The 21536-nt window shown below is 43.2% G+C and overlaps 1 protein-coding gene across 3 annotated transcripts in view; it reads left to right on the top strand.

The window, feature by feature from the left end:
• The first annotated feature begins 1646 nt into the window (after window positions 1-1646).
• The window catches only part of PPM1L (protein phosphatase, Mg2+/Mn2+ dependent 1L), a 210109-nt gene continuing 190219 nt past the window's right edge, over window positions 1647-21536 (top strand). The window contains exons 1-2 of one of the 3 annotated variants that reach the window (XM_063132019.1): window positions 1647-1731; window positions 3054-3816. In XM_063132019.1, the coding sequence (XP_062988089.1) occupies window positions 3414-3816 (403 nt within the window). In that variant the 5' untranslated portion in view covers window positions 1647-1731; window positions 3054-3413. Of the gene's footprint in view, window positions 1732-2164; window positions 2183-3053; window positions 3817-21536 lie in introns of those variants that run through there. The other 2 variants (XM_063132017.1, XM_063132020.1) reach the window with 2 other exon arrangements.

Genomic DNA, 21536 nt, shown 5'->3' on the forward strand with positions numbered 1-21536 from the left:
GGTGCATATAGGCTTACTGCTTCTGATACTGGAGGTTGCGCTTAGCCATCAGGACTCGTAGCCATTGATAGCCTTCTCCTCCAGAAATTTATCCAACCCCCTTTTAAAGTCATCCAAATTTGTGGGCATCGCTACATCTTGTGGTAGTGAATTCCATGCGCTCTGTGGAAAAGGTATTTTGTTTTATCTTCCCTGAATGTTCTACCAATCAGCTTCATGGGATGACCCCATTGGGTTCTAGTATGGGAGAGGGAGAAAAAAATGTCTCCCTTTCCACATTCTCCACACCAGGCATAATTTTGTACACCTCTATCAGGTCTCCCCTTAACCCTCCTTACTATTTTATGAGACTGTTGTGAGCCATCTCATAAACTAGCTGCCATGGGGTGGGGGGCTTGCCCATTCATAACATTGGTACTAGAGTGCACAGAGCCAGTCACAAAACACTCATTTCCTAGAAGGGGAAGTGGTGAGTTTAAAAGAAACTTATTTATTTATTACATTTTTATACTGCCCAATAGCCGAAGCTCTCTGGACGGTTCACAAAAATTAAAACCATGAAAACCAACAATTTAAAAACACGAATTTTGTTGTTTATTCGTTCAGTCGCTTCCAACTCTTCGTGACTTCATGGACCAGCCCATGCTAGAGCTTTCTGTCGGCCGTTGCCACCCCTAGCTCCCCCAAGGTACACGAATACAAAATACAATATAAAAAACACAACCGGGATTAAAACCACAGTAACTGGCTCAAGAACCTAAGTACAAGGCAGAGGTGGGGGCTGAGTGCCAAAACGCAAAATCACTCTTCTGCATCCAAACAAAGATGGTGCTAGAGGGCAAAACTTCACTTGCAGCAACTCAGCCTCCCAGTTAAAAATAATAATTCCCCCTCCCACCCTCGAAATAAAAATCAGAAGTGGCAGTGAGCCTGGCGGGTGCCAAGAGAGGTGTCTGTAAGCACATTGGAGACCACGGGCACCATGTTGGACTCGCCAAGGGGTATAACTCAGCATCCAATCTATTATCGCCAGCATATAAACCCCAAACGGTGGGGCCAGAAGTCAGATAATATGGTGCATGGCATGTGGTTATATCTCTCTGGCCTCGTGTCATGCATAGCTATTGCTCCCGAGGGAGAATATTGGTGATGGAAACTATGGGAAAGGTGTTTTTTTTAATTTCAAAACAGCTATTTATTCATTTTTATTGTGCAAGTGTTTATTGTTATAGTGCACTGAAAACTTTGGAGTTCCCCAGAAATCTGGGTCTAGGTTATTTGGAAGGGCATAGCAGGGAAAGTGTGAAAAAATGTCAAATATATTAAATTTTATTTAAAATATTTATATATCCCACATCTCCTAATGTTGAACGCGGCTTACAGAAGAATTGATGATTATGATGAACAACATATACGATAAAAAAGATTAAAGACCACCTTAACTTACCGCCTAAACTCAACGCAGCCCGGTCAACCTCCACTGAAACCACCCCAAATTCATTAGCAGAGGGCGCACGAGAGCAAAGCCTGTTTTTGAGGACTACACGTCCCTGAAACCCTTGGCGCAGCTTTCCTGCCAATCATCGGAGAGCGCCTCGGCGCTACGGCTCCCGGGACTTGTAGGCAGCGGCAGCCGGGAGAGGCGGCACGGGCGGCAATCGAGCCCAACCCAGTGGGAGGGACAGGCGCAAGAGAAAAGGGGAGCCAGGTACCTTGCGGGCGACCCTGCAGGTGACAGCAGCCGGGGGAAGAGGGCGGCGGGCGGACTCGGGCCTCCTGCAGCGGGATGGAGGCCCAAGGGACGGCGGCGCGCGCGCGCGCATGTAATGCGAGCCGCGAGGAGTAGAAGGGAGCCGGCCGGCTGGCCCTGAATTGCAGCCGTGCGCCTTTTTGCAGCAATCGAGGAAAGGCACGAGGTGCGTTTGCTGGCTTTCCTCGGGAGCCTCGGTTACATGTAAATCTCTGCACCAGTTCTAGCAGCAGCAGCAACACAAGAGCAGGTGGGGGGCTGCTTAAAGGAAGCGCATCCCATCATCCCACCTTTATTCCCCGCCCCCCCTCTCACCTCCAGGCGTCCCGAGGTACGCGTGGGTCCTCCCTTCCCGTGGCCTGCAACTCCACCCGGTGCCAGACGCGGAGAGATCTTGCCCCCTAAATGGGATGCCCGTAAAAAGTTTCAAAGGTCTGTCAAAGGAGGGGAAACAGACGGGCTGCGAGGAGCCGAGGAAGGGAGATGCCTGGTCCTAGCGAATGCCAACAGGGTTTTGGAAGGCCGCATGATAGCTAGGTGGGTGGGAAAGCGTTGGTGCAAGTCCCGTGCCCAGGATTGCTGGGAGAGCTCCGGGTTCAGTTCCTACCAGGTTGGCCCTGTTTTGAAGTCGTGTTCCTTATTTTAAAGTCTTGCTCCTTATTGAGAAATGCTGTTGTGATTTCTTTCTTCTAAACCCCACCACTTTATCCCTGTAGTGCCCAGCTGTCATGCCACGTCTGCCCATTGAAAGCCACTGGCGTGCCTTCCCTTTTGGACTTCTGCTGCTCTTCCCCCTTGGGTGTCTGTCCGTCTCTTGGGGCCATGCTTCAATCCATGTGCTATAATGTACCATGCCGATTGCAGCTCGTGCGCCTTCTACCTAAAGCCCACACTGGTATTTCATGGTTCCTTGTTTGCCTTGTGGCCTTATTTTTTGTTTTTGGCTTCGGTACTTTCTGATCTCTCTGCCCTCCCCAGGCCCTGTGCTAGCAACTGCTCTGGTCCATAACCAGAGAAAGTGTTGTGCTTGGAGTTGCCGTAGCAGGGCATGCATTGATTGACTGTTTCAGAGGCAACTGGGAGTGAGCGCCCAGGAAACAGCAGTGAAGGGAAGGAGAAGACGGAAGGAGCCTTTGGTGTGTGTTCACTTGCACATAGGCTGTTTCCCCCTCGCCTCCGTCCTGGCTGTATAAGGCTTGTAACCAGAGCGCTTTGCAGTCGCGCTCGGAGGCTGGCGGGTCTCTGGCTGCTGGCTTTGTACTGCTCGTCCACTCATGCGCCTCCGTTGCTTGCTGTTTTGCAGCTGATCTTCTTCAGCCGACTGTCTGGGAGCCGCACGCTTGTCGGGACACAGCAGGAGCCAGAAGAGAAGGCAGATAAGCTTGCTCTTGGTTGCACGATCTCGACAACTTGACATCAAAGCTGCCCCAGCCATCTGTGACTTGAGCTCTCTGAAGCTGTGAAGCAGCCAGTGGTACACAGAGAGGAGGTGGCGGCAGCGGCGGCGGCAGCAGCTTTAGCAGCAGATAACCCTGCCCTCAGTGGGTTTGTATTACCAGAGCATGCACTGATTTGCTGCCTTGTCTTTAGACCCATCCCAACCATCAGGGCGTGTGGTGCATGGTGTGTGGAGGAGGGGGGGAATCCACTGTCTCTGTAATAAATGATAGAGGATACAATGACTTTGCTCTCTCTGCTGGGTCGGATCATGCGTTACTTCTTGCTGAGACCAGAGACACTCTTCCTGCTATGTATCAGCCTGGCCCTGTGGAGCTACTTCTTCCATACGGATGAAGTGAAAACCATTGTCAAGTCCAGTAGGGATGCTGTGAAGATGGTGAAGGGCAAGGTGGCAGAGATCATGCAGAATGACCGGCTCGGGGGTCTGGATGTGCTGGATGCTGAGTTTTCCAAGACCTGGGAGTTTAAGAACCACAACGTGGCTGTCTATTCCATCCAAGGCCGGAGAGACCACATGGAGGACAGGTTCGAAGTGATCACTGACCTGGTGAACAAAACCCATCCTTCCATATTTGGGATATTCGATGGGCACGGAGGAGAGGCAAGTTTCATTTCAAGTGATGGGGCTTTGCTATGACTTTATTTATTGCAGTGTTCAGCTTTTTGAGGTGCCTATGAGTGCATTGGTTTTAATTTAGTAACCCAAGTTGAGTTTTGTTATGATTGATGCTGGGTTGGGTAGAAGCTATTTAACTCAAGAAAGTGGACAAAACCTTGTTCTCTGTGTATTAAAAACTGCAGGCAGAACATCCTGAAAATAATGACTGTGCAGACAAACTTGTTTGGAGTAATGCTCTTACGAGCAAACTGGGGGTGGGGGGTCAGATCATGGTATCTGAATTCAGCAGATGCTGTAATGGTTAGTTGAAGGATAACTTCATTAAAACCAAGCACATCTTTATTGCAAAGAAAGAAAAGGAAAAAGAAAGAAAGAAAAAGAAGGGTTAACAGGGGATCCCTAATGGTTCTGGCGAAACAACATAACTGACAAACTTTCTCCTAGCCATACCAACGAATTATCACTTCACATTTTTGTGTTGTCCCATTTATATTTATTTTTCCAGCCACAGACGTTTCTTCTTTATTTACACTGCTCTCTGCTGCCTTTCTACTTGCTGAGATAAGGTGTTTGTCTTGGACAGCAGCGCACATCCCTTGTGTATTGCCCTCCTCTTTGGAAAGGTTGTCGTAGCATTTTATAGCTAGGGGAGAGGGAGAGAGGAAAAAAGGGCCGGTTAGCTGCAGATCTGTTATTGGTCTTGGATTATCCAGCAATATGATCGGGGTGGGGGAGGGTTTTTTCTTTTGCTCGGATATGAAGATTTGCTGGGAAATGGGGGCAGCGAGGAGGCATCGTGCTAAAGTTAAATGAAATATTTTTGCACCAGCTGAATCTCTTGGCATGTGTTTGTTTTCATTTGCTCCTGTGTTATGATCTGAGGGTCTTTGGGTTTCCTGCAGCTGTTCTCACAACTCAAGACTTGCTAGGAAAGCTCTGGCTGTGACCAGGCAGAAACTGAGCTGCCTATGAAGAGCAGCTGTTCCTATAACTCCTGATATGTTGTGTCTCTTGGTATCCTTCTGTGCGCTAGTCACATAGCATGAAATGGCCTTGAACAGGCTAGTCCTATGCTTGCCTGCTTATTCAGAAGCCAGTCCCATTTGAGTTCAGTTGGGCTTGCTCTCCAGTAAATGCATGTGGGATTGAAGCTCAAATCTTTGGGAATGATAGGATTGGTAAAATCAACATTACTGGGTGTAAAAAATCCCCAAGTACAATTCCAATCAGCCCATTGTTTTGATCAGCGTTTGTTAGGTGATCTAACATTTGATTGAGATAGATGTACTTTCTTTTTTGTTTTGTTTTTTCAAAGTCCAAAAGTGGGGGAAAGGTCTGCTGCTCAGAACCTTAAATACTTCTCTAGGCCCCACTTTTGAAACAAACAGGAGCTGCATAAGAGCACAGTAACATTCTTCTGCAACTCCCATTTGTTTTGGTGGATCATGGCTCCAGAGAAATTCTTGGTGGATAGTGCCCCTATAGTGGAGAGTTCATATGTGTAAACCTCAGGTGCCCTTTGATAACCAATTCTTCCCCTTTTCTCCCCCTATCTGAACTGCATTGTGCTCTTTTTGTGTATGTCGCACTAAACCCCGGATTTGTGGCAGAAATATAACCTGGCAAAACGTTTGGTTGTGTGTCTACAGTTTTCTTCTGGCCAGTCTCTAGCAAAGCCACATTTGTATTAGTGTGTGAGTTCTCTTTTTAAAAGCATGATGGGAATGCCTGTGGTAGATAGAAGCATAATGCTGACACTTAACCTTTCAGCTGATCATTTAGCAACTTTTGTTTTGTTGCATCAGATGATTTTTTGCTTTGGGGGTTAAACCAAAACTGTTAATGCTGAATATATTTGATCTTATTTGAACAGCATTTATGTAAGAGTAATAAAGTTAAAGTACGTGCATTGCATATTTTTTTATTATTATAGAAAGCTGCTGATGCTTAACAAAATGCTCAAGACCGCATAACTTGGATGAATTTGCCCTTAGCCAACTTCTTGTATTTAGAATCAGCTTGGTTAAAGAGTGAGGAAGATATGAGGGTTTCCATCCATGGAACACAAGCGTATCTTTGTGGTTTTCAATACGGAGTGGTGAAGTACGTATTGGTACTTAGTCTTAAGGTGCTTTCAGATGGAGGGTTCCAAGTGTTGCAATCATGATGTTTTGGACATATGTTCTATTCTCTCTCTCTCTTTTGATTTAAGGAAAAAGATGGAAGAAGTAAGTAAACACAGCAGGGCTGAGTAGGAAAGCCACAAATTGTTTAGCCTGTGAAAGAGACACTGCAGGCACCCAAAGTGTTAGGAATGAATGTTTTTATTCCATGGCTGCCGATTTTCACTCAGAATACACAACCATGGATTTTGACTTAAGTTCATTCTTTCCCCAGTATTCCCTGCTTCTAGTTTGCGAACAGATCTAGTTGAAAATTGCATTCTTACCTTTTTTTTTTTTCATGGATGGACTTGGGCAAATAGCTGACGAGATGACTGTGATAGGAAGGCAGCCATCTATGGGTGGTGACTTTATTTCACGTACAGTGTGTGGTAACCTTTGTGTGAATGTTCTTGATGTGTCACAGATGAATGGTAAATGATGCCTTTCTGCTTCCTGACTCACCACACCGCACTGCCACACAGAAGCAAAGTTTGAAAATGAATATTAAAATAAAATTCCATGTGGGCGGGGAGAAGTGGATTTTGGCAGTCTCCCTGTTTTGGTCCTAATATTCAAACCATCAAAAGTATTCTGAAAGGTGTGTTGGTCTTTCCACTCGTCTGTGATATGATGACAGCATTTGTGCAAATTGTCGCTCCAGCTCTGTAACAATGCTTTATGTTGATGAGCATCATGAGCGAGGACTCTTCCAGTGCTGCCGTCAGTGGTGTGGGAGCAGCCTGGGTCTGTCCTGTGATGTTCATAAAGGTTGGAATTCTGTGGCCATGTGGGAGTAGTTCAAACGGTCTCTCCTTCCTATGTCAGGGATAGAAGAACTTTGCCCTAGTTCTTCTCCTGAGAACTAGGGCAAAGTAGGCATGGGAAAGAACCATGGCAGATGCTCCTTATGTGACTTTTTACTTTATCAAACAGAACAGATAGGTGCTCATCTCTTTGTCTCAGCTGTCCTGTTCATTTCTATCATGAAAAATTGTGGGGCTTGGGAACATAGGAAGCTCCCCTAAATTGACCTGGTTCACACATAATGAGAAGCTACCGAGGGTGAATTTCCTGGTGGGGCTTGTCGTTGTGGTGGTGGCCACCATTTTGAATATTTGAGCGGTGGCGGGAGCACACCGTAACTTGTCATGTATGAACCCGGCAAGGGTGAGTTGTTGGGGTAGTTGACAAGCTACCCAGAACCCATGGGGTGTTTTAGGGTTGTCGTCTGGCTTGTCAACCACCCAAACAATCCACCCTTACTGGGTTTGTATGAAACAAGAAGCTATGGTTCTCCCCACCCTGAATATTCAAAATGGCAGCTGCCGCTGTGACAAAAAACCCTGCAGGGAAATTTGCCCATGGTGTCTTCTTGCAAAAGGGGTCACTGAATCAGATCCTTGGCCCATCTAGCCCGATTCTGTTGACATGGACTGGCAGTGGCTCTCCAAAGTTTCAGGTAGGTTTCTTTCCCAATCCTACCTGGAAATCGTGGGACCTTCTGCATGCAGAGCAGTTGCTCTACTACCAAGCTATGCCCTCTCCTCAAATCCTCTAGTGAATTTATGCAATGGCAAAAGTGCAGCCATCGGCCTTACCAATATGATCTACAAGCATTTCTGTAGAAGAATATATTAAACTGTTCTTTGCGCCAGTTTAATGTTTGCTAGAGTGACATCACGACCATGTCTGATTCCAGATGTCAGTACAGGTAATGCGTATTGAAGGTGTTTCTGTTTAGGGCCAGAGTACAGGGAATAGTCAGTGGTACAAATTCTGTTGGTTTACTCCATGAACAGTATCTAAAATCAGATCAGCAAGACATTGGGTAACGGACCTTTAACATTTATGATTTATTATTATTTATCTGCTGAAAATCCGCTTAGTTTGAGGAATAATGTAGGATTTTCATTTTTAAAAAAGTTTGTAACTTTGGAGTCACCCCAAAGCCTCTCCAGGTCTTTCATAAATGGAGTATGGAATCGTTGGCATGTTTAGACAGAAAAAAGTCCTGCAACTCCCAGCATTCTCCAGTCAACATGTCTGGCTTGGGAATGCTAGGAGTTACAGGATTTTTTTCTTTCCACACAAGCACAGGATTATCCACTTAAGTTTTTTAAGCGTGTAATCTGAGCATCCCTTGTTTACTTTTCAAATAAACATAGTTTAGTAGCTCATTTTTCTTATATCAGTGATCTTCTTCCTAAGTGCTGTGGGCATTAGTGGTTTTCCTGTCTTTGGTTCCACTCATAAATGAAACAAATATTTACATAAGAGCCAATAAGTGGTGTTATCAGAGCATGAAGTACCTGGTACATGTGGCCGACATTTTAAATGCTTCAATTCATATAATAGTTTCTTTTATTAACACAAATTTCTCTTGTTTATATCACCTGGGGAAGAAAATATGTTTAGTCTTCTTGGTCATTGTTCAGTGAATTTTTGTGTATTTTCCAAATGCCTGAATAGGGGGGAAATTGTATAAAATGAGGCTTAAGAACTGGTTTGAGGAGTGTACCCTAGTATGTTGCGAAGCTCATAAGACTAATTTCTACTGGCTATTCTGCTGGTTTTTCTGGACAGCAAAGAACAAGTAAATGACAATACCAGTTTCTGACTGACTCATTTAAAGATTTGTATGGAAAGACACATTTGCTCTTTGGAGGGAAACAAGGATTTTAAAGCTACAAGTACCTTGATTATTTCTCCCTTTAAGTTACAAGTGCCTTGATTATTAGCTGACCTCATTCAATTTTAGGCTTAGAGATCAGAAATTTGTCAGCCAACTGATAGCACTTGGTAATACTAACTTTTAAACATGTAATTGGTGAAAGGGTGATCCTCCTCTTATAAGGAGGATGTCATGTGCTACAATGACAAAAAGGCGTATCTGTCAGAGTTCCTCTCTTGCTCTCTCGTGTTTAGATGCACAATGTCATGGGTGCTATAATAACCATAAACTTCCTAATCCACCCACCTACCTATCTACTTCCCTACCTGATCTCTTCTACACAGCTGTTAAATGTATCAGACAAATATATTTTTATTTCTCTGATACGTTTGGGGGAGCCGGTGTGGGGTAGTGGCTAGAGTGTTGGATTGGGAGTCGGAGGAGCTGGGTTCTAATCCCCACTTGGCCGTGGAAGTCCACTGGGTGACTTTGGGCCAGTCACAGACTCTCAGCCCAATCTACCTTGTTGTTAGGATAAAGTGGAGAGGAGGAGGATTATGTACTCTGCCTTGAGTTCCTTAAGGAGGAAAAAGGGTGGGATATAAATGTAATAAATAAATAAATTCCAGCCTTTCCCAGCCTGGTGCCCTCCAGATGTCTGGATTGCAATTGCCATCATTCTTCACTATTTGTTTTAGTAGCTGTTAGGACAGCAGCATATTATTATTATTATTATTATTATTATTATTATTATTATTATTACTATTTATTATATTTCTATACTGCCCCATATCCGAAGCTCTCTGGTCGGTTTACAGAAGATTAAAACATTAAACATTAAAAATCGATGTGCAAAATTTAATACCAGAAAAACAGATGACATGCAAAGACAATAGTCATTTAAAAACAACTTTGAACTCTCAGTCAGACCTAAAGATAGATCTGTGGTCAAATGTTGATCTAGTTCAGTGAGCCCACCTACACCTGGATTCTTTATCCTTTCCCCATATTATATAGCACTTACTCCTCCTGTGTTTGATGCAAATGTTTTTCAAACGAGCTCATTTAGTGTCATGTTTAAACAGGATGTTGGTGTATTAACAAAACTTACCTGTGCCAGATCCCCACCGAGTCAGCATAACGTCTAAACTGGATCAATACGCCTACCAGTATAGAGCTAGAATCCTAGCATGGCATGCTCTGGGGCCTTTGGTCCCTAACATGATAATGTTGAATACATAGGCCCCATTCAGACAACACGCTAAACCATGCTGCTTAATGCATTCCATTAACCATTTTGTGGTTAAGCAGCATGGTTTAGCGTGTTGTCTGAACGGGGCCTAAGTGTTAGATTAGCTGTAATACCAGCTGCATGGATTTTTACATGGGCGAGTTGTAGTAGCTACTTTAAAACAACAACAACAACATATCTGGCATCTTATTTTAAGCTGCTCTTAAAGATTGGCCAGCTATCCTGAGTGAGATGTATTTTCGATCTGTCTGTCTGTCTGTCTGTGTATCTATCAGATAGTAAATGAAGGTCACAGTGTAATGATGCTGTTGGATCCTAAAGGTAGAGGCTGGGCTGGATAGAAGATAAGGTGGTCATTTATGAATCGCCCCCAAACAGGACACTGATTTGTTTGAAGTCTGCATACCCAAATTTACATGCATAGATGCAAATTTAGACCCTATTGTAATTTAACTACAAATACAATACATCACACCATAGTGTGACCAAGTGATTTTGGGGCCTTACACTGGCCCAATCTACACCGAGCAGGATATTGCACTATGAAAGTGTATATAAAAGGCAGAAGCCACACTACTGCTTTATAGCGGTATTGAAGTGCCTTGACAGCTGTTGGGGCCCATTGACATATACCATATACCGCTTCCATACCACTATATCCTTCTTGGTGTGGCTTCTGCCTTTTATATACCGCTTTCATAGTGCAATATCCTGCTTGGTGTAGATCTAGCCAATGTTTGCTGTTCGGGTGCAGTTGATAGGCATCTTCAAGGCCCAGTTTTTCATTCTAGGAACATTGCAAGTTGCCTTATCCTAGTCAGACCTTGGGTGCATTTAGCCCAGTACTGTTGACACTAACTGGCAGCAGCTCCCCAAGGTTTTAGGCAGGAGTTTCCCTGACCTACTTGGATATGCTGGGGTTTGAACCTGGAACCTTGCGCATACAAAACGTATGTTCTACTACTGAGCTAAGGTCCCTTTGATGGACTTGGACTGGACAGTTTTCAAATAGAGGACATCTTCAAAGTAGAGGACTTGTCAAGGTCTTTTCAAAATTGTCATTTTAATATTGGAATATGTTTAACATACTTTTAACTTTTGTATTTCTCTATTTATAGGTTTTTAATGTATATGTTTTAAATTTTGTGACGCTGCCTTGAGGCCCAGTATTGGGCAAAAGCAGAGTAATAATAATAATAATAATAGAGGACATTCCTTCAAAAGCTCTTCAAATAGAGGCCTGTTCCTCTGTAAAAGATGACATATGACCACCCTAATAGAAAATCTACCATTGGTAGACACCTTCTTTCTATACTTGCAGGGAAAGAAATGCCATCTCAGCACATAGTGTGTGCCTGAACACTTGCCTCTGTTGTTAGGAAAAATCCCAGGCTGAAGACGACAATATGTAGGTGGGACTTTGCGACGCCACCACCTCACACACAAGGCTTTGATGTGCACACCTCCCGCAGGCTCAGCACCACCATTTAAATACCTGAGGAAGGGGTAAAAAGAAAAGTATAACCTTTCCCTTATAGCAGAGGGAAAAGGTAAGGAGATTTGGAAAAGGCTTTTCTGTGAATATAGCAGGCTGAAGGTTTAATGTAAAGTGTTTATTTATGAACCAATAAAGCAGGTGACACAGCCAAACTGACACGTGTTTTTATGGTAGCAAAAGAAAGAAAATGTTTATTGTTGTTTACAGTTCTTAGTTCCTTCAAATTCTATTCAAATCCTCCTATTCTTAAGAATACTAGTAGTAACAAATCTAATAATAACAATCCTTAGTCCTTATGATCTTATTTCCACTCACTCCTCACACAACTCCTGACAAGAACACACACAGCTAAACACATCTACCCTCCAAACCCAATCACCAACCAAACACCTCAGACCACTCAGCTCCCCCATATATGTACTCCTCCCCCCTTTCCACAGCATCACCAGCCACACCCATTCAGTCCAACATTCCATGCTTTCTAGAGATACTCACTCAGACATACCTAAGGGAATAGAAATGTGGGTAATGCCACAGACGTGTTAGCAGGGATCGGAGATGTTGAACTTGCCTAAGCTCAGTTCAAAGGAGAAGAGGCAGCTAAGAAAAGCACAAGAGAAGTGTTTTATAACTGAAGCTTGAGAAGAAGCAAATTTCATGCAAATAGGTGTTAGCATTCAGTGGCTAAGTCAAGCCTAAAGAAAATGTGATTTACACCCAAAAGAGAGCAGGCAGAATAGGTTGTGACGGAGGGAGGAGGCAATGGGGAAAGAGGCTGAGTTGACGGAGATCTTGGGGAAAACCTGGATACTGCTTTATTGACAGGCAAGCAGTAATATTCAGGGAACAGGGTTTCTACTACAGGGTTATAGATCTATTTCTTCCAGGAGAGATTTACTAGATATAGGCCCAATTCAGATGTCACATTCCCTATTTGTTGGAGTGGAGACAAGCTTGAGTACTCCCTTCTCCATGTGTTGTATGCCAGTCTTCAGAAGAGACTTCATGGCTTGCTAAACTGTGGCTTGCGAACTTGATTAGTAGGAAGCATTTCTTGGATTGGACATCCTGGGGAAATTGTAGTTTAACAAGACAGGAAGTTTTCCCTGTAGCTGGGTAAGGTGAAGGAGGACGAGGAAATGTTTGACCTGGTCATTCATTCGTCCTCCAACAAACCATGGTTTGTTTGTGAGATATTTAGGGCCTGTTCAAAGCATGGTTAGGCTTGAAACCCTTTTGCAGCAAATGTTTAGTGAGCGAGTTTAAACCATAGATATGGAGCCACTATTTTTAGGAATGGTTCACATGACACACTAATTCATGGTTCACACAAGATGCTAAGCCATAATGTTTAGCTCAAAATGCTTAACCACCATGGCTTAGCCTGTTATCTGAACAGGGTCTTAGTAACAAGGGATATTCTTTTTGTCCCAACTCCCTCTGTTTGTCTGTTATATCCTATTAGTGATCATTTATGTACTTTGTACCTTTTGTCTTTTTTAAAAAAATGTTATTTTGCTCCTTATTTTTAGCAAGCAGTTACTTATTTGGAGGTTTGTGTGCTTCTCACACTGAAAAGTTGAAGCATGGGATTTTATTTTTGCTTGATAAGCGCATAACCCTTTTTAAATATACTGTCAAAGCTCGAATCCAAACAAGATTTCATGGACGTTAGTGATCTTTTCCCATTTATAGAACTTTTCTCCAGCCTTGGATGGGAAATGCGCATATTGCGTTAGGGCTGGTATAAATATTTGACATAAAGATTATGCTTAAGGACTAGTGCCCAAAAAGAAACATGCGTCATTTTAATTGATGAACTAAGTATTTTAAGGTTTAATTACAAATCAGAATCAAAGCGCTCTCTCTTTGGTAGTGCAAACCAGACCATATTTCATTGAAAGCTGCCGTCCCCAACTTGGCATCCTGTAAATGTGTTGGTCAACAACCCCAGACTAGCCAGTGGGTTGAAGAAGGCTAATTTAAAGACCTAATGCCTGGACCATAACTTGACATAATCTGTAGGATTAAAAAAATCTTAGATTATTTTAGTTTACAGATCCTGAATGGCAGGAGATTCAGGGAAGACAAAAGGAAGTACATCTTCACATGATGCACGATGTCTGGAATTTTATGTCACAAGATATAGTGATGGGTACTAAACAGATTAATGGAGGAGAAGACAATCCGTGGTTACTAGTTGGGGTTATATGCAACTGTCAGGTTCAATGGCCATTTGCCTCTTGGACCTGTTACTGGAAAGGAACAATGAGGGATCACTGTTGCCTTTAGGTTGGATCCAGATTAAGGTGCATGTAACCGGGCTGGTGGAAGCAGACTTCCCTGTCCTCTCCTCTCTGCGGAAACCTCTCTAGTCCTCTGAAAATGCATATAGAGGGTCAGGGTACCCTGCTGAATAGCATAAGCTATGAGTGTGTGTGGAATTGTTGGGAGACACTTTCCATGAGTGGTCCACTGGAGGCACATTCTAGATCCAACCCTTCCTGATCTTGTGGGCTTCCCAAAGGCACCTACTTGGCAATTGTTGGGACAGGATACTGGGCTTGGTGGCTCTTTGGTCTGATCAAATAAGGACCTTCTAGATCAATCAGGGACCTTCTAATTGCAGTAAACAACAACTCGAGGGCCACATGTTTCCTGCCCCTGATTTAAAACAACTTTGCCCAACCTGTTGCCCTTCAGATGTGTTGGACTACAACTCCCAGGATTCCTGACTATTGGTCATGCTGGCTGGGGCTAATGGGAGCTGTAGTACATAACATCTGGAGGGCATTGGGTTGGGGAAGGCTGTTCTAAATCGGGTATGGAAAGTGTGGCCTTCCAAATGTTGTTGGACTGCAGCTCCCTTGGCCAGCATAACCAATGGTGAGGAACATCTGGAGGGCTTCATGCTCTCCATCCCTGGAGGGCCACATGTTCTCCATTCCTGCTCTAGATGGACTAGTGTTGACTTGGTATAAGGCTCTTGTATAAGCTCTGGCATTGTTCCTGATTTTTTTTTTAAAAAATGGTGAGTTCTCATGATTCAGATGAGCATTTTGGTCACCTAGCAAAAAATACTTAGTCACCAGGTGACTTGTTATTTGCATGTCTGAGGAATACAGCAGGTTTTGATGATAATTTATTCTTACTGATTTATTTAAATTTATTTTTAAGCTGCTTTTAACGGTGAAACCCTTCCAAGGTGCCAAATGTAATAAAAGAAACATAGTACAAGACATTTCAAGAAAAAGATACATAATATTCTGATTGCAAATACATGGTTTCATAGAAAATTCATTCCAAGAAGGCAGCTCAAGGAGAGAGAGAGAGAGAGAGAGAGAGAGAGAGAGAGAGAGAGAGAGAGTAACCAGCTTGGACAAAGCTGCTAACTTTTGAGTAGTCAGAGTCAAGGCTGATTGGAAGATGGAATAAAATAGGGTGGGAAGGAGGATGCATAAGAATCCTTAGTCAGAACTTTTTAATGAACTTTTAGAAAGAAATCTGGGTGGCAGCATGGAGCACCCATCTCATAGTTGATGATTCAAACTGATTACGATGCTGAAACATGGCTGGTTCTCATCATCTCCGACCTTGTCAGATTCACAGCTGTGTGAGCAGCTGATAGTCTCCAGCCAGACAATCAAAGTACGTGTTTTAACTACTAAACCGCAACACAATTATCCTTTGCACATCATATAGGCAAACCTCAAGGCTCCCTGACAGAAATGCACATCTATTTTCATTTATTCCGATGTTAAATTTTTCTCTTTTCCTTGGCACATTTTCAAATTGTCATATATATCGGCAAATACTTTCTTTCCCCCTTTTTTCTGTTTTGTAATCGCCTTTGGGATAAACATTAATTATATTATGCTTCCGTTTTTAATAGCAGAGAGTCGTGCAAGACTGGATTCTTTCAACCAATAACATTTGGTTTAGTAAATCTCTGCTTTTCCATTCCCTAGCAGTTATAAAACTGCTGCAGGGCACTCAACATTTCTTCTGATAAGGAGAAGTGCATGGCCTGCAATGTATTGGCTAAAGCCCTCACATTAAGGGAGAGAAAATCAGTACTTACATTTAAGCAAGTATTTAGGTATATGCAGGTAGTGTAGAATAGACACAGTAAACTTAAATTGCCTAAGCAATGTCCTGTACTTTTTATTTATTTATTTATTACATTTTTATACCGCCCAATAGCCGAAGCTCTCTGGGCGGTTCACAAAAAGTACATGTTTACTCAGAAGTACGTTCCATTGCATTAAATAGGACACTCCCAAGTAAGTGGACATAGGATTGCCGTTTGCTTCCTGCCCCCAAATACATTCCAGGTTTACTGTGTTTGGATAAAACATGAATGAACATGGGTTAGTCCAGGGTTTCAGATCCTCAAGCTTCTGAGTGCCAGATCCAGCTCTTTGGGGCACCCAGTTCAACCCTCTGGCCATGTTCCCTTTCCCTGGACTTCACCCCTTTTTCCATAGCCACCGATTAGTGGTTTCCCAGATTTTATTTTTGCAGTTTTCCCCCATTCAAAAAGGTTGAAATGCCTCTTAATTGCGATCAGTAAGAGCTTTAAACTGAAATAGGTTGGTGTTTTCGACTACTTTGGTTTTTTTGGGTCCTGTCCATTTTGCCTTAGGCCCTGACCCCCTGGAATGTGGGGCCTAAAAGCTTCTTTGAGATGGAATTTCACCCTAGGGCTGAAAAAGCTTCTGGCTCCACCCCCTCCCACACTTAGACAAACGATTCTCTTTCACATACTTTTTTTTAAAAAACAACAACAACACCCTGTATACCTGAACATGTAAAGATTGTATGCAACAAACACGTATTTGCAAATATGTTCCATAAAGATGCAGAGTTGGGTCAAGGTGATGTGGAGATGGATGAAAAACCCTGTTGAATGTACACTCCGTAGTAAACCCAAGTTTACCTCTGTGTAATTTGTAAAAGGCTGTTCTCTGTCAGAGCCAATTCCCGAATTTGGGCCTTCCATGTTATAACCTATTTTAGGAATTTCTATTCTGTACTTCAATTATGTTCCCTAGGTGCTTTATCTATGGAAAGCTGCTGAAAATGGTTCTACATGGAGTCAGTTCTTCCATGGGCCAAATAATGCTTAAAAGTGGCTCAATTCGTGGATCATCACCTCTATGTACTCTTGATGCTACACCTGTTGGTGTTGTTTTTAGCTGTGTATATTTATTGTTTTATATTGTTTGATTTTATCTTTATGCTGCCCTGAGATCCTAGTGATATAGGGTGGGATACAAATGTTTTAAATAAATAAATAAACATTGTCTCCATGTGGCCAGCGTAATCTACATGGTCCCCCTCTTACCATAACATTCAAACTGAACTGTATTGTTGTATTATTGGTATTCGGGAACTCCTGACCTCACAGTTCCAGATTTCACCCTTGGATTGAAAGGGGGATGGATATGTATAGCAAAGGCGAGACCAGGTGTTTCCGGCATTGATTTTCATCCATGAAAATTAATGTTTGACCAGGACCTGAGAATTTGACTAGCTGTAATTCTTCCTTTAAAAAAACAACAAATGAAACGAAACACACATGTCGATGTTTCTGCTTCATTTGGGCATTTTATAAAATTGTGAGAAATCCGATTTAGCTTCCCTTTTATTTTGCGACATAAAACCATACGCTGTGGAGCTTATGAGCACCGTGTTAAAAGGCTAAATCATCCTCTGCTGGAGGTGGAGAGTGGTGGATTTGCATAGCAGTTGCTGAAATGGGTTGCCTTTTCATCCACAGCCCTGCCATGTCTTGTGTTTCCGTTGTCAAGTGCCAATATCTTTTGCACACCACCTCTAGCTTTTTCAGAGCTGCCTAATTTGAAGAGTCTCCTGATGCTGGAGTTGCTGGCATAGGCCTGTGTGTATCTTAACTCGGGATTTAGCTTTATTGTCTTGCTGTCCATCTGCTTGTTATGCTGAGAACATTTACTTTGACTTTATAAGCAAATGTGGGGATGTTTTTAAGCTTAGAAGTATGTATACAGAGTTGGACCATTTGCCTGTCGAGTTCAGCGTTTCCTTCTCTCATTGGCAGTATATCAAGGCAGAGGTGGCTGTTGGAGGTAAGCCAGAGAATTGGGAGGTGAGGAATGCACACAGTGCACAGGATCCAGGAAAACCTTCCTGCTCAGGCAAAACCATAACCTGAACAGGAAGCCTTTTATAACCATTTCTGTCCAGGAATCCCATGGACAGCCTGGATGGACAGAAATTCTTCCAGTCTCCAGTTCTGTTAGCTCCACCACACAGGACAGCATGTTGGAAGATAGCGAGCACGACCCAGTAGCTTGATCCATCCCTCAAACCCAGTTCTGTGTACATACTAGCTCTTTCTAGGATGATTTTGCAGTCTCTCTCTCTCTTTTAACCCTTTTTAGAAGGTGTGCAGAGTTCTTCCAGTAACTGCAACAGTTTTAGTCTTCTGTGTAGTCTTAGTGTGAATAAAAACAAATTGTTTTTTTCTGAGGTGTGGGAAGGAAAAGTGAAATGCATTGAGACTGTGACTTCCAGAGGTGCAGCCCCAGTCTGGGAATCCTGGTTCCCCTACCTCTTTGTTAAATTATGGACCAGTTCTATAACTGCAAAAGTTCTATAACAACAACAACAACAACAACAGTATTGTAAGCACAAATTGCCAGAAGCTCATAATGAGGCTGTACAGATAAACTCAGGCAGGCTGTGAGCGGGATGATCACTTCCTGTGAGGGGTTCACCATATACCAATTGAACACTAAGCCCGATTTGCAGCTGCATTAAAAGGGTTGCAAATACAGCTGGAAAACAGCAAAGACTGTAAGGTTAGAGAATGTGGGCCCTGGCACAGCATGTTTCTAACCAAAATGCCAACCAACACAGCTACAAGCCTTCCAATTTTCAGCTCTTGCCAAGGCTCAAATAGCTTATCCAAAGGAACCTGTGAAAAGAACCAAAAATCAGAGAGCTCTCGTCATAAAAATGATCTGTCTGAAAGAAAGATGAAGTGAGTGTGATCTCTCTCTCTCTCTCTCTCTCTCTCTCTCTCTCTCTCTCTCTCTCTCTCTCAGAGAGGGAACACCAGAATTTGTCTGTTGGGCAGAGGATCCTGTGACACTTCATCTGCCAGAAACCTAGGCTGTTATAGATTAAGCTGGCCTTCCTTAACCTGGTGTGTTCCCAGGGGTTTTGGACTGCAACTCTTATCAAACCCAGCCAGCATGGGCAATTGTTGCGGATGATGGGAATTATAGTTCAAAACATCTGAAGTTTGGGAAAGCTTAGACTAAGCAGTATCCTATGCTAGGCATATGACTGTGTTCTGCCTAACACGGCACCATTGAAACAACACTGGTTTTCTTCTCACTTCAGCAGTTTGTCAGTTCAGTCCTGCACTGGGCATGCCCGGTTCCTCTAATTACTGTGCCACCACAGGTAGCAGAGTCATACCCCAGTGTTGGGACAAGATGAGTAGTTGCACCCCTGTGCAAGTGCTGGGACCCTTGTAGTAGCTCTTTTTATGTACTACTGATGTACTGCAGATTTTTTCTTGATGTGCTGCACATTTTTTCTTTTGTTTCATTGCTTACTGTGCTTACCATAGGCCCTAGTGAGAACACCCTTACGTGACCAAAGCAAAACCGAGCAGTTGGTATGGATTTAATGAATAGCTTACTATATTTTTGTGCTAAGAGTGCAATGGGGTATAGGGCTTCTGGGAGGTGTTTAAAATTGATGATTGAATGAAAGGAATACAGCACATTTCAGGGAATACAGGGCAGAAACAGTGGGAGGGGTGCTCATCAAATCAGAGAGCCAAAAAATGATGAAACTGTGAAGCAGCCTTCCCCAGCCTGGTGCCCTCTAGATGTGCTGGACTACAACTTCCATCATTCCCAGCCACCTTGGTCATTGGTCATTGTTTACACTGACTGGCAGTGGGTTCCAGGGTTTCAGGCATGAGTCTTTCCCCTACCTGGTGATGCCAGAGTTTGAACTTCCTACATGCAGAGCATGTATGCTGTGTCTTAGTTACAGTCCTTCTCCTGTGCAGTGCTTCCAAACTGGGCTTTCTCTATTAATTTTTGGGGGAATCTTAAAGTATGAGCAACTCCCCTCTTCGCTATTATTGAGAGAGGCTTATTCAGTAGCAAACTACTACGGAGTGGTAAAAAGGCCAATTTTAGCTTACTCTCAATCTAAATTTGGCCTTTTTACTGCTCTGTTCACTATTTGCCACTAAAATTCAGTGGCATACCTGTGATTATTTTGCTGTTGCCACTGTGAATTTCTGCTGCGGGGATTGTATGTGGCCCACGGGCTGTGTGTTCCCTACTCTTTTAAAGGCTCTGCTGATACAGTGGCCACAAGAGGTCACCATGGCTTATATGGGAGCAGTGTTGGCCATGTAGTGCATATGTAGGTATTTGTCCTTCCATGTTTGAGCAAGAGCTCAGCACGACAGTGGCTGTTTCTGTATATGGGCTTCTACTCCCAAGGGCATTTTTTTCTGGGAAGAATTGTCTGACCTTCCACCCCAAAAGAGTACAAAGAGCACGAGAGTCACTGTGGTGCAATGGTTAAGAGAGCCAGGTTCAAATCATCACTCAGCCATGAGCTTGGGCCAGTCAGCAATACTCAGCCTAATCTACCTTGCAGGGGGGTTGTGAGACTAAAATGTGGTCGAGGAGCATTTAGCTGCCTCAAGCTCCTTGGAGGAAGGTGAGATATGAGATAAATAAATACTATACTAAATGGGCCTGTTCAGACAACACACTAAGCCATGGTTAGGCTGCTAACTCTTTTGCAGCAAGTGGTTAGTGAGCATGTTTAAACTGTGGTTATGTAGCCACCAGGGTTAGGAATGATTCACACGACACACTAAGTCATGGTTCATATGACATGCTAAGCCATCATGATTAGCTCAAAACGTTTAACCATCATGGTTTAGCATGTTGCCTGAACAGGGCTGAAGAGAACTACCCGCAGTGATGTATCACTTGGCATAGAAGTATTGAGGGCTCTTTTAACTCTTATGTGAGTGACTAGAGCCTGGGGTTTCCAACATGAGGTCCATGGGCAGTGACACCTTTCTTGGTGCCTGCTTAGCTCCTTGCCCCTCCTGATTTTTATTTTATTTAAGTTTTTTAAAAATAATAATAGCAATAATAATAATAATAATAATAATAATAATAATAATATCTGGGAGGCTGGCATGCTGCAAAGTGAAGTGCTGTCCTCCAGCACTATCTTCATTGGGGTTCAAAAGAGTGGTTTTGTGCTTTGGTGCTCAGACCTCAGCTCTGCCTTGTACATAAGTTCCTGGGCAAGTTACTTTTCCTTTAGTCTCACCAGTTTGCCTTCTGGGAAATGGCATGCTCACCATGGCAACCATTTTTATGAATGGGTAAGCCCTCTCCATTTGCAGTCATTTGGTGAGACTGCCCACAACACTATCTCAAAATTTCAAATGTGCCCACCTACTCAAAACTGTTGGAGACCCCTGTTCTTGGGGACTGATTCTAATTTTCTTTATAACCTGAATGAGTTAGTAGAACTATGGTTTCTCTAACTGATGAGCCTAAATCTGAAATGTCACAGAGAGCTGTAATCTGAGCTGTATGCTCTTCCCTCGCTAAGTGAAAGGCTAAGAGGAACTAATGATCCTTAGACAATCTAATCGGTATAATTGTCCTCAGCCTCCAGTGGCTCAGGTTACAGGTGTATGTGACATCCCTATTCAGGGGCTTGGAAGAGATTGCTATGATCATCCCAGCAAAGAATAGGAAAGTTTCCAAAAGAAAGCCAAAAGAGGACTAGCTTACTAATGAATAAATAAGTAAATAAATAAATAACCTCAAGCGAAGGTCTCCTGTATGGCAACAAAAGTGCAGTCTGAGACGCAATGCTTTAAATTCTGTACAGAATGGTACTGGCAGTTTGATGCGTGTTGATAGTCTATTTTGGAGGGTCTTGAAGGCGACTTGTTTCTTGAGTCGCCATCAAGAAATGAAGTCATGTCAACTTCCAGCATGAAGTGCTGCAAGAAAGGCCTGCATTCTCTGGGAAGTGAATAGAGTGAAGCTGATTTATTTATTTATTT

The sequence above is a fragment of the Elgaria multicarinata genome, chromosome 8 (assembly GCF_023053635.1).
Source record: "Elgaria multicarinata webbii isolate HBS135686 ecotype San Diego chromosome 8, rElgMul1.1.pri, whole genome shotgun sequence".
Classification (NCBI taxonomy): domain Eukaryota; kingdom Metazoa; phylum Chordata; class Lepidosauria; order Squamata; family Anguidae; genus Elgaria; species Elgaria multicarinata.